We start from the raw sequence: 17,202 nt of genomic DNA, 5'->3' as shown, positions 1-17,202 counted from the left end.
ATCGGGAAAACTGTACTCCGTGCATGGCCTCTCGAGCAAAATGGTTTAATTAAGCTTAGGAATTGTAGCGGAAAAATTATACATCCCCCTAACCTCCACACACACAAAAAATCCCCACTTACCGTCCGATAAGTCCGATAAAAAACAAAAAACTAAATGCAGTTTTGGCGTTCTTTGCTGAAGCAAAATATACCCAAGAAGACACACAGCAATTAATAGCAGGTTTACAATATCAAATGTAGTAGTGATAGCCGTTTTTCCTTTTTAAGCATTTGTTTTCCTGAACAAGTCAAAGGCTATTGTTAAGTGTTCTTCTGGAGTTTTATAATTCACTGACGTTTTGAAAGAGGGCTGATTGGCAGTGTTTTATTTGGCGCAAATTAATTTGCAGACAATTTTCACATCTTTCAAAATCTCGGTAAGTCTGAATACAGTGGAAAATGAACTGATTGTTTTCACTCTTACCTTGATATTTTACTTAATGGAGCAACGTCACCGTTTGCGCATCTTAAAATTAGCCTAAATTTTTCAAGCTCGTCGTTTGTAATTCGTGTTAATTTTTTCCATCCTTAACCATTCTTGTTCCCTTATCGTTTATGAGCTCCTTTAACCCTTAGCTTAGAAGAGAACATTTCTTGAAACTTATTGCGCAATGACTAGAAAATGGCGAAAAATATTTATTTCACATTTAGCCTTGGGTTTGCAAGAATTAAAAGTATTTTATATTAATTTTCAGATCAAACGCCTTGTGTCGTGTAATGTGTAAATACGGTGTAGGACTGGCACGAGCGCGAGGACCCAGTTGCCCAGAAATCGTTCCCCAGTTTAATCAACGTCGTTGCCAGGCTCTCTGTCCTCTGCCTCCCTTGTTCGTTTCCAACGACCAAGGGAGGCAGAGGAGAGAGCCTGGCAACGAGGATGTAATGAGCTCGCGATAGTGACGTCACGTACACTTGACCTGTCGCGCCCCAGTCAGAAAAAGGAAAGAATTGGAAGTCAAACAGGATAAGGGCGTGGGAAAAGATTGTAAAGATTTTGTTTTGTTGTTCAAATAGTGCTCTAACTAAAGCCGTGGCCAAACGGACTTGCAAGTAGCAATGGACCCAAGTTTTCAACTTGCGTCTACTTGCGAGTCGGTTTGGCCAGGGCTTTATAATAAGGCTAACCGTTGCCAACGTTTCCAAATTCACGACAGCGATGAATGCTCACTCTGAAGATCATATTGCTACAATATTTATAGCGAATTACTTTTTAAAAGTTTACAAAATAGCCCACAGAAATTACACGTCATCGGAAAAAGTTCGGTGGAGCTAAAAAAAGTTGTGGAAATTCTCACAAAACGTCAAAGTTTCTCGTTCGTCAAACTCTACAATGAAGCATAAATCACGCACATTTGAGATACGTTCCACCACGCTTCAAGTTTATTAATGTCTCCAACACAAAGACAAAAAGGTTTTCATGCTGTTGACAACAGACAGAAATGACAGCAAACAAAACAATACTTGCGGCTTCCTGTAAAACAATGGTGGTTGTAATGTTGTATTCTTCGTGTAAAGAACATTCAAAACACTGGAATGCTTGCCAGAAAGAAAGGCAAAAGTAGAAACTAACTGTCCATGTAATACAGAGGCCTTGCAATGCAAAGTTATGTAACTAGTTGGAATGCTAAACTGTCTTGTCGTTCCTCTGGTTGCATCTAATACCGTCACAAATGAAAAGGCTTTTGTGGGAGAGCTTTTGTTCTAGCAAGGCCTCTGCGAGTTCTACAAACAACAGGAAATAGCTAAAATTCGTTCTCACCAACACAGCCTACATCTACAGAACACATCCTTTCTAAAACGTTTTGCACCCTAAGTTGAAACTCCGTTCAAATTCTAACGTTGACCTGTTAATATCTGTCAGCTGTAGACTATGCCAAGGGCAATCAAAACAAAATATATTGCCTTTCTGCTTTCGCTCAATCACCAAGGAGGTAATTTCTTCGGCCCAATCGTTCCTTTGACATCTACAATTTTGGTTGTGTTCATTACACGTCAAAGACCTAACAAAAACGATTCTCAGTTTGGAATCACCTTTTCATCGTACTGAAATTAGACAAAGCATAAGTGTTCATTTATTCCGCGAAAATTAAACTTTTGCAGCATTTAACTCGCGTTAAATCAGGACATTGTGCTAACAAAAAAAACATGTATGGCGGCCTTAAGGAAAATAGTTTGAACTAGGACCTAAAAAGGTCAATTTGCATACCTTAACTTATTATTCCATTAGAGACAGTGATAATAAATTAATTCATGTTTATCAGCAAGACAGTTCAGCCACGCCAAGTTGACACTTTGTACTCTCTACATTACAGTAAAGTTCTGTCAACTAGCTTGTGTTACACTATACATAACAAAATATATATTTTGTCCTCATGAATCTATCACTTAAAAATATATTTCATATCTCACGTTGGTACTACTTGAAACTAAACCAATTAAAATGCATTACCTGCAAACTATTTAAAAAAGAACTTTACAGTACACATAATGTTGAACTGCACTGTAAATTTATTCTTTAAGTCCTTGAGAACTTTTTCATACAGTGCAACCAAATATTCGGAGAAACTGAATTCTGCTTCACTAAACGGAGCATGTTTGAGGTTGCACCATACCAAGTCCTATCATCTAGATGAATATTACCATGATTTCTATAGATTTGATTCACAAACTGAGCAGCAAATGTTGAATTGCCACATAATGCATTAAGTTTTAAAAACAAAATGTAGCAATCCGAGATTTGCTGATATAAACAAGAAACCCAAAAATGAAAAACATTTCCATAACGCGGTGTACACAATTAACCTTACAAAGGCATTCTCATGAGTGATATGAAATCAAAGGAAAAAATTGCTCAAAGCTATCATCCAAACTATGTACATGTAACACCTATTAATATCTATAAAATGAATTACATCTTATAATAAATAATACTTGTGAGCCTCTTAAAAAAGAGCAAATTCTTGAAAACTCCATTTACAACGAAAGAGGTTTGCGTTCATGTTGATATGTACTCCATGAAATGTCTGATGTAGCAATTAGCACATATATTTCTGTCGAGGTGCGCAATGCTTGATAATGCATTTGCTTTTGACATACCCCTGAATTCAACAAGTTTTAATTTGCGAGCTACATTACTCTAATACAGCATACAGCATTTTCTTTGAGATGGTCTCTTGTTTCTCAGGATGTATTCCAAGACAAGAACTTTCAACTTTCTATTTTATCTTGACTCAATTTGACAAAGGAGTTATTATTCCAATTAATGGGATTCACTGTGAACCAACAAAACTTGTGAAGTACTGTAAAAAAGTATTTAGTTAATTTTGTTCTCTACTGGAACATGGATGGAGCCTCACTTACACGTATATCCAATACAACATCAGTGAGTTAATAATTTTACCTATGTTTCAACCAGCAGATTAAACTGGGTCAAAGAAACAAAACAAAACAAAAGAAATAAAAAGACACTAAAAATACTCTTGTTGATTGTTGACATTTTGACTAAAAAATAATTCTTCAGTTAAAAATGTTATACAGCTGCAAATTCTATAAAAGCTAGATGCCTTTCATGTTTCTTAATCCAAAAAATGTATGCTCCAAAATATCCCAAATACAACTAGCGCTGTGTGGTTGTTTGTCAGGTGTTGTATACCGGTATACCGGTATACACCATACGTACACAGCTTACTGATCAGATTGATACTTTTAAATATCTATGATAAAAAAATTATATTGAGTTATCTACCATTTGAAAGTTTTCAAGAACGTTTACAAAAACTTTGCTTAATTTAAGCCAGTCATTCACGATAAACAAAATTCTCAAAAACAAATAAAGCAATAAGATTATGTAATGTGTTCCCACATGGAAACTACATCAATGTTTAAAACATAATTTTATGCAATACTTAATATAATATTATTTAATACCCATGGCTGTCCTGTCTTGCTGATCGATGTTTTTAAATTATTACTACTCAGTTAAATTATCCACTGTACATGGAGGTCAGTTATGAAACTAAACCAGTGATCACTAGAATACCCTATCAGTTATTTAGATATTCAGAAAATCCTTATGGAATCATAGGGCCAACACTTGTCATTTGTTTCCATAGTGATCATGACTATATCTACTTCCCTGCCAGTCCACAACACTGAGGTTACCGCCCCCACCCCCCCAAAGCAATTGTCAGGATACCCTAACAGTTTTTGGTATCCAATGACAGGCAAACCTCTCCATAATACAGACACCTCTATATTTCTGACAGTTCCCTTGGTCCCAGCAAAATCAGAATTCACAAGATCTCTACCTCTAATATGGCCACTTCAAAAAATATACACACTCAGATCTACCTCTTTGATGTGCAATACCAGGGTGGAGAGAGGCACAGTGAGAGTAAAGTGGCTTCCCCAGCCACATAACATGAGCACTACATGTTCATCCTAACCTAAATAAAAGAAGAGATGCACCCCTCCCCTCCACAACTCACTCAGACTTGGATGATCATCTAACCGCTTGCCCACAGGTCACGAAGCTGCCATAGCCACCAAGTTTTGACAAGCAGTCATTATTTGCCATTTTGTTGATATTTTATACTTTCTTCAGCAACTTTGTAGGTATGGCACCATTTTAGCATACCTTTACTGTTTTGGAATATTTTGTGTTGTCTTCTGCTTATTTCTGAAGTCACATGAGATACTAAATCAAACATATGGGAGGGACCCATGATGGTGGACTTTATGATGCTATCCTAGCAGAGCAGGCTAAGGGAAATGCCTTCAAGGCGTCTCACAACAAGGAAATCCAAAGGGGAACCAGCCAGCCTACGTACATACAAGGGTTCACAAGAAATGGTCCTGTCATCAACCTTGGCATCTGGACATGACTGCCATGCTGTATCTTAGCTTGTTTGCAAATTCAAATTAAAGAAAATGCCCGTTTGAAAATAACCTTTTAGGTTACATGTAGTAGTAGTTTGAAACATTTCGGCAATTAAATTACCGTTGGAAAATAAAATGAAGTACTCTCTGATAAGTGGAAAAATTCACATGAGTGGAAAATGTGTGTATGGTGTGTTAACATTCTTAGTTGAGAAGGGAAAAGAACAGTTGTCTTGAGTTGAGTGCTAATAAGAGGGAAGTATACATGTAGTTAAGCATGAGTCAAACTATACAATAGACCTACATTACCAACTGTGCCCTGGAATACAAATGGAACTCTGTACAGAATTTCAACACATGCACAGTACATGTACATAAAAATTCTGCCAGTGAGATAAAAGGTCTTGAAAGAGATGTACATCAACTAGAAGAAGTTTTTCACCACAAGCTTGATTTTCTTGCGGCAAACAGGGCATTTCTTTTTACCTTCCTTTAGTCTCTCTGCACAACCAATGCAGCATACTTGATGACCGGTACGTCCGTGAACAATGCTTGCATTTCGAGGTTGTGTCAAGCAAATGACGCACAAGTCTGGTGTAAAAGCTGGCTCAGAGGGTTTAGTTTCAGAGTGTTGTGTTATAGTCTGTTCAGCATTTTCAGTACTTGATACTTGTCTTGTGGAATGTGATTGTCCTTGAGAATTCCCCTCTGCTGATGCAGAGGAACCTGTAACAAATGAATCAGAATTGTCTTGTTGCTTGAGTGTTACTAAATCTAATGATGATGAGCAAGGATTTTCTATCGTTGGCGCAACAGCAAGTGATGATGATTTTTGGAGGGATGGCGACCTAGGCATGTCTGTTACTCTTGACAAATTCATGGCAGGTTCTGAAGCCAACCTGCTGAAAAAAAAAAGTAGACAATTAATTCATTCCTGAGTTCTGCACACTTCCACAGGCATCTACTTTAACCAAATATAAGTAACAAAACTTTGTCCACTACAAGCTTTTTTTTGAGAACTCCCTCCCTTATATAATTTGACTAGTCCCTTTGATATTCAAAATACTCCTGAAATAGTTTTTAGTCCAAAATAGCTCTTTTTGTTAATGACTCCCAAACATTAATAAGATATTTTGGCATTTACCTGCATGTTAAATGTATTGATGCTGTAGGGATAATTATAAATATTCCTACAAAGTAAACACTGAATTGCTTATGAAAGGATTTGAATACACTGCAAAGTACACTTGCCTTTTCAAGTGAGGAAGCCACTCATGTCGCTCTGTCCAGCAACGAGCACACTGGCGTGACATTGGATGGTTTTTCAAGTTACATTGTGAGCATGCCCACAAGTCATCTTCGTCAATTTCAGAATCAGACTCCCTGTCACCTTCATATTCGTCTCCGCCTTCAGCGCCAGGATCTTCCTCGTCTGAGCTAATAACAACTAATTCAGATAAAAAATACAAAAAAAAAAACATTGCAAGTAAGGCCATAAAAAAGCCATATTGTGTGGAATAGGAAAATAGCCCCCAAAAGGGGAAGTTTCTTCTGTACAAGATATATTTTGGCCTCTGGTAGTATTTGCAAGTTTCATTGCTTTATCTTTAACACAACTCACTAAAGTTGTAATGACAAAGTCAGTGTTGAATACTCAAGGAAATATTGTAAATCCTCAAATTAGTGCCTGGGGCACTTATTTCAAATTTAGGAGAAGACACGGACGCTTATTCGAGGGGGGGGGGGGCAGGCGCTTATTTAATTTTTCCTAAATCGTGGCCTGACATGATCATTTTTTTAATACATCATCCGTGCATAAACAGCAACATTTATTTATTTATTTATTACTGAAACAGCTGATCTCAAAGTTTAGTACTTAATGTGTTTAACGTGTTCCCTAAAAGTGTTCACAAACTGAAACAATGTACAAATCTGATACTACATGACGAAAACTATACGTCCTCTGTTGTCTCATTACTCATTGACAAAATGGGGGGAGGGGAGGGGAGGGGGAGGCGCTTATTTTAAATTTCGGCCAATAGGAGGGGTGCTTATTCGAAGGGGGCGCTTATTCGAGGGGGGTGCGCTAATTCAAGGATTTAAGGTATGCTTTCTGCTTAAGTTTAGAACATCCTGATGATTTGTTCTTCTTGCAAGAGAGCCCAGATTCATTGTTTACTGTATGAACAAGTGCATCTACTTGTCACGTACTGTCATCTTCTTCATCTTCCTCTTCCTCTTCTTCTACTTCATCACTATCAGAATCAGGTGGCTCATATTCCACTGTTTCTAAATGCAACAAATCAGTAAAACAGAACATTTTTCAATCGGGAAAGTTGCAGCTGCTTATGTGTTTTCCTCACTTAGGTTAAAGCAGATTCTGGAATGCTAAAAATGACTTACTTGGAAAATTAATTTGTCTACAAAGTTAGGAGATGCACATTATTGTAGAACCCCAAGTAGAGATTTGCCATTTTCAACTTCATGAGGGAAATGTATGGCATGAATCTAGGTCATTCTACCCAGATACATGCCTGCATGTATGCCTACTTTTCACTTTCTTTAATTCTCACTTTGAAACTTTGAGAAGGGACTCTGTACTTACCACTGAGAAAAAACAGGTCGTCCTCAGAGTCAGTTACAGTGGCAGTCACAGCAGAATCATAGCCTTTGACAAAGTACACCGTGTTGGATTGCTCTGACAGGTCGCTCTCGCTCTCTGATGCTCCTGCTGACCTGAACCCCAAGCACCATGGAATCTGCCGATGAGGACTGTAACTGCCTTTTACACCAAAAACATCTGCACAGGAAAAATAGACAAAACACTTAACACTGCAGTTTGAATTTTACAACATTTTTAAAGCTGAAATGCAGCAATATGACCCAAAAGAGAGTCCAGTAATAAGCTATTACATAGATAGAAGTCCATCCATTTCACAAGAATGCATTTAATCATGGAATGATGAATGAACTAAACAAGTACAAGATGGAACAATGTCAAATGATACTCTAGAGCCCAGGCCCTTATCTTGGAGGTGGGGTAAATTAACCCACTTTGCTATATCATCTTATGCTAGTGTCAAGTACAGCAAGGTCACTATAGTTTGCTCAAGTTTCAAACCTGACTGGCACAATGCCTGATAATGTCTGGAAGAAATCTATTATGAGCTTAGAAAACAAACATTTAACATTAAAAAATGCCATTTCAATCTCTCCTATTGTGGAGACTGTTTAACATAATGTAATACGAACATTATTTTCTGCTACAGATCCAGGCATAACATAGCATAGGATTTCAAGTTACCTGACAAAGATTCCCTTTTCCGTTTCCTGTATGGCTTCTTAGGGCTGCTATAAAAATTTCCTGTGTAATTTTGAGATAATAATACTGTATTTAATATCTAAAATGTAGTCGTGGTCATGAAACCTCTCTCCTAATATATTACCACGCCAATATAAAGAATAGAATAGAATAGTTAGTTCCAAATTTTCTGAAGAATTGAACTTCACTTCATTATGGGGTATATTATTGTCGTGATTTCGGACAAAACTTAGGCATTGGTCTTTGATTTTTACTGTAATGCTCAAATGGATCCTTCAAATAATCAAAACAGCTATCATTAACTGAGTGATGAAAGTCCTGAAAAACTTGAATTCAACATTAACATTCTTTGTGGGGTCAACCTAGCTTCAGGCTCAATTTCCATGTCAATTGTTTTTTCAATGACCCCTTAATAATAAAATCTAATTTCATAAAATTTCAGATATAAAATGTTTTCAACAACTGGAAATATTTCTAAAGGAGTATTTGTCAGGAATTTAAAAAACGAAACAAAAACACACACACACACACACACATCTAAACTTTCTATGGTTTAATGTCCATTTTTGAAGGTCTAAAGAAGAGTTTGGCACCCCATATTTGCTAACTTGCAATAAGTCAGATATATCCTTTTGAGCAAACTTCACCCACACAGTCTCTTTAATTGTTCAGGTATACTTGGGGTGTAACAGAGTAGTAAATTGGGATAGGGGCTAAAGTAGATGCGATTGCCATCCCAAGAGGAAGCAGCAATGTTCTTCTTTCAGAAACCAAAAGTAGTACTGACAGTAAGTGCCATGTACGATTTATGTGTGTGACCAAGGTATTGTATGTACCTCTGATGATCATTAACTAGATGTATATGGCATAGACCTTTGATTCAACAGAAATATTTACCTTGCTCATTGTCGGAACTGTCACACTGCGGCGCAATCAGTATCCCACTGATAAGAGAAATAAAAATGTGTCTAGCTATAGTATTAAACATGGATTAACTGATTAAGAAATTTGTTTTCAATGAGGAAAGATTTTTTCTTTTAACAATGAGGGCACTTGAATCATGAAGACTTGTTACTTTTTTGTACATTTTTTTAGTGCCCATAGAATGCAGGCCCTTCCTTTAAACAAGAGTATTTAGCATTTTTACACCTAAAAAGTGCCAACAATATACATTATAAGAAGAACCTTTATTCTACAGTCATAACAAATGTACAACAAAAATGTCAAGCGTTCACGGATCTAGTGTGCTTATTGTATTATAAAAAATCATGTTCTTAATAGCTAAAAGACTTCAAGAGTTAAAGGCTGCAGCATGTGAACTTTCATACTGTATATTTACTTTTTTAAGGGTAGGGTGGGAAAGAGAAAAAGAAGGAGGTGGTGAGGGGTGAAGAGGGTTTCACCTGGTGAACATGAAACAAAGATCTCAGTAACTGCCACAAGTATTTGAATTTCTTAAATGGGCATAAGAGTTAACAAGTTGCAGACTGGCCTACTAACAAGATCTTTTCCACTTTATCCCTGCACCTCCTGAAAGTGCTTGACTACAAATTGTTTTTACAATCGAAAAGTTTTCACTTTTAGGAGCACTACAGGAGTGTACCACTTAATAGCATTACCTTGAAAGGTTGGGTTTTTAGGATTAAGAATTGGTTCATGCTTAGTGTGTGTATACTAACTTGTGGATGCATGTGGGAATTTTGGAGAGCATGAGAGAAGCATAAGAGTTGCTCTCCAAATGTCTCAAGTGCATCTAGAACTTGACATACACACAGCTAAAAGCATTCAACCAATGTGTTTAAAACATAGCGACAATAACTTGTGCATAAAAACAAGCTTTAATAGTATTGAACTTTGCAGCTAAAATACAACTGCACACATCATGTTACACACACACAGTTGTGTGTATATAGAGATAGATACCATGATGTCTTGATTGGAATTAGATAGGAACAGCCGGGGAGCTGGGTCATAAGTTCATCTGGTGTTCGTAAAAACTAGAACTGCACTAAAAGAAACAATGCTGGACTTGTCCTTCAATAGCTCTGTAGCTCTTTAGCATGTAGAAATCCTACTCTGTTTATACTAACCAGGGTCAGAGAAACATTTTGATAACCAACAAAAAACCCAAATAAAATACTACGTAAATAGATTCAATGAATGAAAATACTTAGTTGTTGCTTTACTGATTTGTTTTACACCCAAACACAAACAAAGTTGAATTAAAAGGTCACCTAATCAAATCAACAATGAAAATGCTTCGTTTTAGTTTTGAAATAAAATACAAAGAAATTTATACGTTATATAAGCAAAAGTATGGGGTTTACCTCCTGCGATATTGTTAGTGCTCTACAGCTCTAACCTTGATCCATGACAGAGAAGTTAAAAGACGGAAACTAGGCACTTTTATGCTAGGCCCATTAACACAAGGCAGATGACTGATTAGCTGTCTGGTGGCATGAATGGTCTACAAATGGTGTAGGAGTAATTACTAATTATCTTGTACATATTGGTGTATTAAAATCACAAAGTCACCAATAAAGTGACTATTAAATGTGGGCTGACAACTATCTCTGAATTGTTTTATATCTGTGCATGGGTACAATTACAAGTTTACGAACAAATTTACCAACCTTGTGGCTATTGATAAAGTAAGGCTTAGAGATGCCTGTTCCTGCATTTGATCATTATAACTTTACACCACTGTGGTAAATGATGACTAGTAGTAGATTTACAGCAACTAAAGTACAAGTGAAAGATTAAGGTTTGGCTCGGAGATTTCTGTCCCTATATGGATGAACATGTAGCCTGACGATCAGGAATGTAATAAGATGATATATATCTATCCCAGAACATATGTACTCTATTGGGCAATGCAAACATCTGATCTTATAAACTTGCATGAAAAAAATCAGTTTAAAAATTCCCTATACTGTATCCTACACAGTTTCAGCTGATCGGTCTTTGATCACGTCTCTTTATTCTCACTAAGCATGAGGGAAACCACAAGAGAGAAGGTATGTAGACTAAGAATTTGAGTACGTTTAGGAAGTCCAAATCAGATTATTGCGTATAGTGATTTTACTTTGAAGACACTACTGGATTCTTAGACATCCCAGTTATGCTTCATGCAGAGGCAAAGCTATTATTATTGTTTAACAAATGACATAGCTGTTAAAATATATACCCCACACCCAACATGATAACCCACAGGATGCAAGCCTGCTCAAGTTTGTAAAAACATCCTGTCCTCTTAATCTTTATGAACAAAAATGTTGACTAAGTGCTTGTGTCCCTTAGGAGAAATACTATGTTGCACAGTTACATCATGCAAAAAAGGCTTTTCCCAGAAAACACGGAAGAATACAATCTACACTTTTCAGAGTAGTGCCAACATTTCACAAACACGACTTTTGGCAATAATACCTAAAAGTTTTCACTCTCAATCAATATATTATGCAAATGCATATGGACAGAGCTTTAAAGTAAGGAGTGGATCTTGCTGTAAAATGCTGCAAAACCTCCAGATGGCAAATGGTTGACTTAAAAGCTTATGTAGTGAGGTCTGCATAACTTGATAACAATTGGTGGCAAGTTGATTATTCGTGGGCAGTGAACCAAGCCCAAAGGTGCTTAAGATTGTTTTGCAAAGCGAGCCAGTAATTTCTCCATAGTGGGCTGTAGTTTGTTTAGACATGTTCGACTATGCAAGCCTAGGCTTGTCACAAACCACAATACAACAATTTTTGTAGTCATCACGGAAGAATGCAATCGTATTTTTTTTCGTAATCAACCACATCTTTTTAGGGTTTTCTGGCTGTTAACTCAATAATCTGGGTTTTCACTAAGCTCTCTTAGGTCAACAGCACTGCATGCATAAATGCAAATGCCACGAGGTCTTCGTGGATGAAGCTCACAATGAAATTGACGCTGTAAAGTTTCTTGCGTACATTGTCATCGTCGGCATGTACGAACGCTTGTAAGCCAATAATGCCGAAAGCTTGTGAGCTTTATCGCTGAAAGGAATGTCAAGATCGGCGAAGAAACAAATTATTGGCAACTTGAGGGCGCCGATCGTATTACCGCGATCAATGGTTCCAACAAAATGCCAAAAACTTATCCAAGACTCCAAAGTCACCTTGGTGAAAACTGAGAAGAGGAGACTTGAACCTTTGTCAAGTCATGTCTCTTCCCTGCTAACAGTAAACAAAGTGATCTGTAATCTGATGAAAGCGAGAGGAAGAGAAAACTTTGATGCCAAGAAATTAGATACAGGTTAGCCTTGAGCGTGGGAAAACGACCTTTAACATCATTGCCTATGGCGGCATCAGTCGACGGCTTACGATATAATCACGGATTTATTTCATACGCGTGTCGCGACAAGGAATAAAAATAGTTAAGCTTAAGGACAGTGAATGCTTGATAATTCGATCGAAAATGAAAGTACACTACCAACAAGGAATAAGTTTCTCTACATGTAACTACATAGGCTTGTTGTTCATGTATGAATGGCCAAAGCGCGCATACAACGGTAAAATCAACAAAAATCTATGGCCTCCGAATTTCTTGTGATGTTATTAAATGTCTGAGTTATAAGGCGGGAAAATTCTCATCTACACTTCCATAACACGAAATTTTCCCAATATTTTGTGAGTCATAAGCTTCACTCTGAAACGATTGTGATGTGTCCATTCATGTTTTAAAAAAAAAATCGCAGCGTATAAACTGGCTTTTCTTGAGAGTGCAAACCTTAGAGAAGCAAGATAATTTAATAACAGTCTATCGATACGAAATATTCACAGTGGATAAATTTGTAATCGCACGGAGAGATGGAAACTGAATGGTTGTACCGCTTTCACCATGCGATTCCTAAGGTATTACTGCCATAAGCTTTATATTGCAAAACAAATGCTTGTTAGCTGATTTAAGCTTACTTATTGGAAGCATTTTTAGAGTCCGATGCAAATAAAAAAAATTGATTTACACCAAGCAGCTTAAAAGAGAAAACGGAAAGGCGGGTCAACAGTAGTGAAGAAATTTAGGATTTTACTGTACTACCAGTTATAGTAAGGGAAGGTTCGTACAAAACGCTGACGATAGAATCTTTAGGGAATAGGTGGCAATTAACCACCAAGAGTTATTGTGAGTATTTCTTCACTTACCAAGCCTTCTGTTCCAGCAAGGCCCCATCCATTACCATCCACTAGCCCTCCTTCAGTCACTTCACCTCGCTCGCATCACCTCACATGCATGGATTTTCTTGTTCAAGTTTTCGAACCCGCAGGATCGAAGCTGACTTGCGTTTCTGATCTAGAGAGAATTTCACAGCGATCTCAGTCAGTATTGTAACAAAAAAAATACTTCTCCCGTTCTCGAGCTCACTTAAGCAGCGCAAGACTGTTTTTATGATACAATCATAGACTAAACGACCACAAACCGGGTGAAGAGACGGAGCGAGGAGTGTGTATGTCCTTCTGAGTTTGGCTCCAGCTGAAGTTCTCCCAAGCAACGGAAGCGATACGCATCTGTCCGGAAATTGAAAGCCTGAAAAGTTCATGAACTTGCCCGAGCATGTCCTGATTATCATTGGTTGTTGAGGTTTTTATCTTGATGCTAATTGGTTGATTTTGACAGGTTTGTGTTGTCAAGGTTTCACTTTCGCGCGCTTTTTATCAGCACGCGATCAATGGCAATTTTCGCGCGCATCACTCTGTGATGAGTGTGTGACCTTTTGGCTCTTTCTTTCGCCGGGGACTCGCGCAGACACGTTATGATTTTATTCACTTACAAAATGATAATACAGAATACATGAATAAATGGTCTCATCTCATTAGTTTTAGAAGCCATCGAAAACATCGATGTAAGGAATGTTTTTGTTAGTCTCGACCGGTTAAAAAAATGGCGCAAAACTGGCGCGAGTTTTAAATGCCTCAAAATCAAAACAAAAACATTAATAATGCAGGTCTGGCCTCGTTCCTCTCAAGGTTCGTATTTAGATGCTTTCATCATAAAGAAGGGTGTAATTGAAAAATGCCATATGATGGTTCTCGATTGAACTTCACTTTGCTCATTTAAACTTGGCCTTTGAGGACCCGGCATTCATTTCATTCAGACTTGTTGGTGTTAATTGTTTTTTAACAGCCATACATTTTCCCACTATGTCTAAAGAAATACTATACCTGAAATAACTACTCGAAGACCACTTTTAGATAGCCTCGGGATATACTCTCACATGAGCTCAGTAAGTATCAACGTGTGCGGTGCAGTGCCAAGGTTCACAAAAATTTATGATTTTTGAATCCGGTTTTAGTCCGAAATAAAAAATGGTTTTGCAGCCTGGCCTGGCATTGGGCCGTCCGACCCACACTCTTTTTTCACAAATGAATGTGTTTGATCACGAGACATTCTCTTGGTTTTATAAGGATATCGAGGCTGAAATTTACGACATTAAACCTGAGGCTGATTTTGAAAAGAATATTATTTTGTGCGTTGAAAATTTGTAAGTACAATGTATTTTTTTAACCAAGCCGTATAAAATTTTTCCTTTTTCTAAGCGGCAAAACTAGCCAAAAAACTACAAACACAGCACAAGCCGTATGTTCGATGCTAAAAACATTTCTACAAGAAGTTATTTGTCACTGTGTTAGGCTTTACTGCCTGCAGTCTGTCTCCAAAATTACTTCAACACCGTTGGCATACCGTAAACTTCCGATAGTAGCGACCCTCGTTAATTTCGGAATTAGCAGCCTTTGGGGCTCGCTACTTTCGGGGTGTCGCTACCTTCGGGGGGTCGTTACTTTCGGGTAGCAATAAACGTTATGTAAAGTTGGTACAACTGAGCTTTTTTTAACGAAATAAAAGATGCATAACAAAACAAGATGAAATTCGGCATTGTTCCAGTTTCATGTTACTAACATATGGGGTAGCCTCTACATGTCTTCACCGTGTTGTCTGTTGTAGCCACAAGTTTCACCCGGAGTTCTTTTAATCACCTTCCTTTTTTCACAGTGACGTCATAGAAACTAGGAGTCTCTATTTCTTGCATCCACACACCCTCAGGCGCACTCGTGCTTTGACCGCACAACCGCATGGGGGAATAAGCCGATTTTTCAATTATTCAGTTTTGAAGCTGACAGTTTCCGTTATTAACTACGTTTCTCTTGAAAACGACGTGAAGAGTTTTAAATTTTAATGCGAAGAAAAGTTCATTTTCCTGTTCCCTTGACTATTGATTGGAGAAATAAATATACCATTGTGTTAAAACCTTGGTCTCGTTCATTATTTTTGGCGGGTATGTGGAGTTGGCGTGGGGCTGGGCTCGCTACTTTCGTGAGGGTCGCTACTATCGGGAGGGGGAGGTCGTTACTTTCGGGGGGTCGTTACTATCGGAAGTTTACGGTGGTCCACTTTGTATTCCTATAATCCAAGAATATTCATAAGAATATGTTCAGCCTAAAATTGGCAGAAAAGTTAGAATATCATCGGCCGGCCTGGGGCCCGTTTCTCGAAAGCCCCGGAAACTTTTCGGGCCCGTAAAGCCATTTTTAGTTCATCTGTATCTACAAACGGAGAAGTGCATACGCCTGAAACTTCTTGTATGAAGGGAACCTCTGTTCATATTAAGAATGCGTGAATAAAACAGCTCTGTAATCGTAAGGTTCGAAATTTTGCTATGGCTTTCCGGGCCCGAAAAGTTTCCGGGGCTTTCGAGAAACGGACCCCTGGACCGGAAAAACAATATTCTCATATATACAAAAATTAGCGCATTTAACAACGTCAAGATGATAGAGGTAAATTATCCGCTGCAGGGAAGGGAATTTCGGTCGTCATCCCGTTGTAAGAGCGAAACTCACTGGTGTAGGGCTAAACTCAGAGCAAAACCGTCACTGACTAAGGATCTATATTGCTCCCCGGTTGTAACAACACAGGACTTGTTTTTAATAGACTGAGGAGACCAACAGAATGTTTCAATCTGAGTTTCGCACTTTACCCTTGTATTTATTTTCTCTTGAAAATCGTCGCGAGGAAACACATACTGAAAAAGTGAATCAGTCTTGTTGTTTCATTTAGTTCGCCAACCGAATTTTGTACATTATGAAGTTTTTTAATTATACTATGAAAATCACTACAGTGGTAATATTTAGTCGCTAAATTAATATTTAGTCTTGTGCCGCGTCAGTCTCGATCACGTGAATTAAAAACTGTTCTCACGTGCTATTAATTCTTTGGGCCGCTACAGCCATCACACTGCTACATGACATTTTAAGTACTCTCTATTGCAAAACAGCATGGAGCCCTTTAGAATGAAAAACCCTCCTTTTCTTTTAAAAGCATAGCTAGAACGGCGCCATTATTGTTCATAAAAATCTTAAAAAACGATTTCTACGTAGCTAAGTAGTAACCGTTCACGGACTGTTTAAAACCACAGCATCGCTGATGCGACACTAACAACGTGAAGTGAGGAACCTCGTTGCAATTTTTTGAGATCAAGTACTAAGAATAGAATTGCTTTGACATCAACAGCAATCTCTATTGGTTTTGATAGAAAGTTTTTGTTTTATTCTTACACCAGGAGCATCTATCAAGGATGCCAACGAAAGTCCAAATACTAAATACTGCCGAGGAAAAAACAGTTCCTGCATTGTAAGTGTGCTGTGAGCCTGCGAAAATCAGCGGTCGTCAATGTACTTCCTCCGCTATTGTCACATTTTAATTAGCTTTTATAAGTAATTTAGAATGACAAAATTCTTTATTCGATTTATTTCGTTCAAAAATTACAAGAATACATATGTTTTATTTTCCAACGCATCCGGAGAGTTGCAGTCTAATAATTAGCTCTCATTAACCGAGCAGGAGGTCTGTATGGGAGAGTCTTGACCGAGGTCGTGAGTACAGACCGAACGCAGTGAGGTCTGTACACACGACCGAGGTCAAGATTCTCCCATACAGACCGACTTAGCT

General features: G+C 37.8%; 1 protein-coding gene across 4 annotated transcripts; it reads right to left on the bottom strand.

The window, feature by feature from the left end:
- Window positions 1-2,875: 2,875 nt before the first annotated feature.
- Window positions 2,876-14,599, bottom strand: LOC145476246 (protein Mdm4-like). Of its 4 annotated transcripts, none has more exons than XM_081455361.1 (8): window positions 13,679-14,599; window positions 13,404-13,551; window positions 9,139-9,185; window positions 8,224-8,283; window positions 7,525-7,719; window positions 7,131-7,208; window positions 6,171-6,366; window positions 2,876-5,821 (listed from the first exon to the last, which is right to left on the bottom strand). In XM_081455361.1, exons 2-8 carry the CDS (start codon window positions 13,439-13,441, stop codon window positions 5,344-5,346), a joined length of 1,092 nt encoding a protein of 363 aa, XP_081311487.1. In that variant the 5' UTR covers window positions 13,442-13,551; window positions 13,679-14,599; the 3' UTR covers window positions 2,876-5,343. The 4 variants fall into 4 exon arrangements, with proteins under 4 accessions (XP_081311487.1, XP_081311489.1, XP_081311490.1 ...); XM_081455363.1 differs by having other exon boundaries at window positions 13,404-13,546; XM_081455364.1 differs by having other exon boundaries at window positions 2,876-5,818; window positions 13,679-14,598.
- Between the last annotated feature and the right edge of the window lie 2,603 nt (window positions 14,600-17,202).

The sequence above is a fragment of the Orbicella franksi genome, chromosome 2 (genome assembly GCF_964199315.1).
Source record: "Orbicella franksi chromosome 2, jaOrbFran1.1, whole genome shotgun sequence".
NCBI classification, from domain to species: domain Eukaryota; kingdom Metazoa; phylum Cnidaria; class Anthozoa; order Scleractinia; family Merulinidae; genus Orbicella; species Orbicella franksi.
The sequence above is the reverse complement of the archived record's forward strand: the minus strand, read 5'-3'. Positions and strand labels throughout refer to the sequence as shown.

Bases quoted from the DNA above. Each gene is read 5' to 3' on its own strand.
- LOC145476246 (XM_081455361.1), bottom strand. From the start codon at position 13,441: ATGGTAATGGATGGGGCCTTGCTGGAACAGAAGGCTTG. The intron at 8,284-9,138 runs GTAAATATTTCT...AAAATTACACAG, and splicing joins CAGTTCCGACAATGAGCAAG to GAAATTTTTATAGCAGCCCT. The intron at 6,367-7,130 runs GTACGTGACAAG...TATCTGAATTAG, and splicing joins GGAAGATGAAGAAGATGACA to TTGTTATTAGCTCAGACGAG.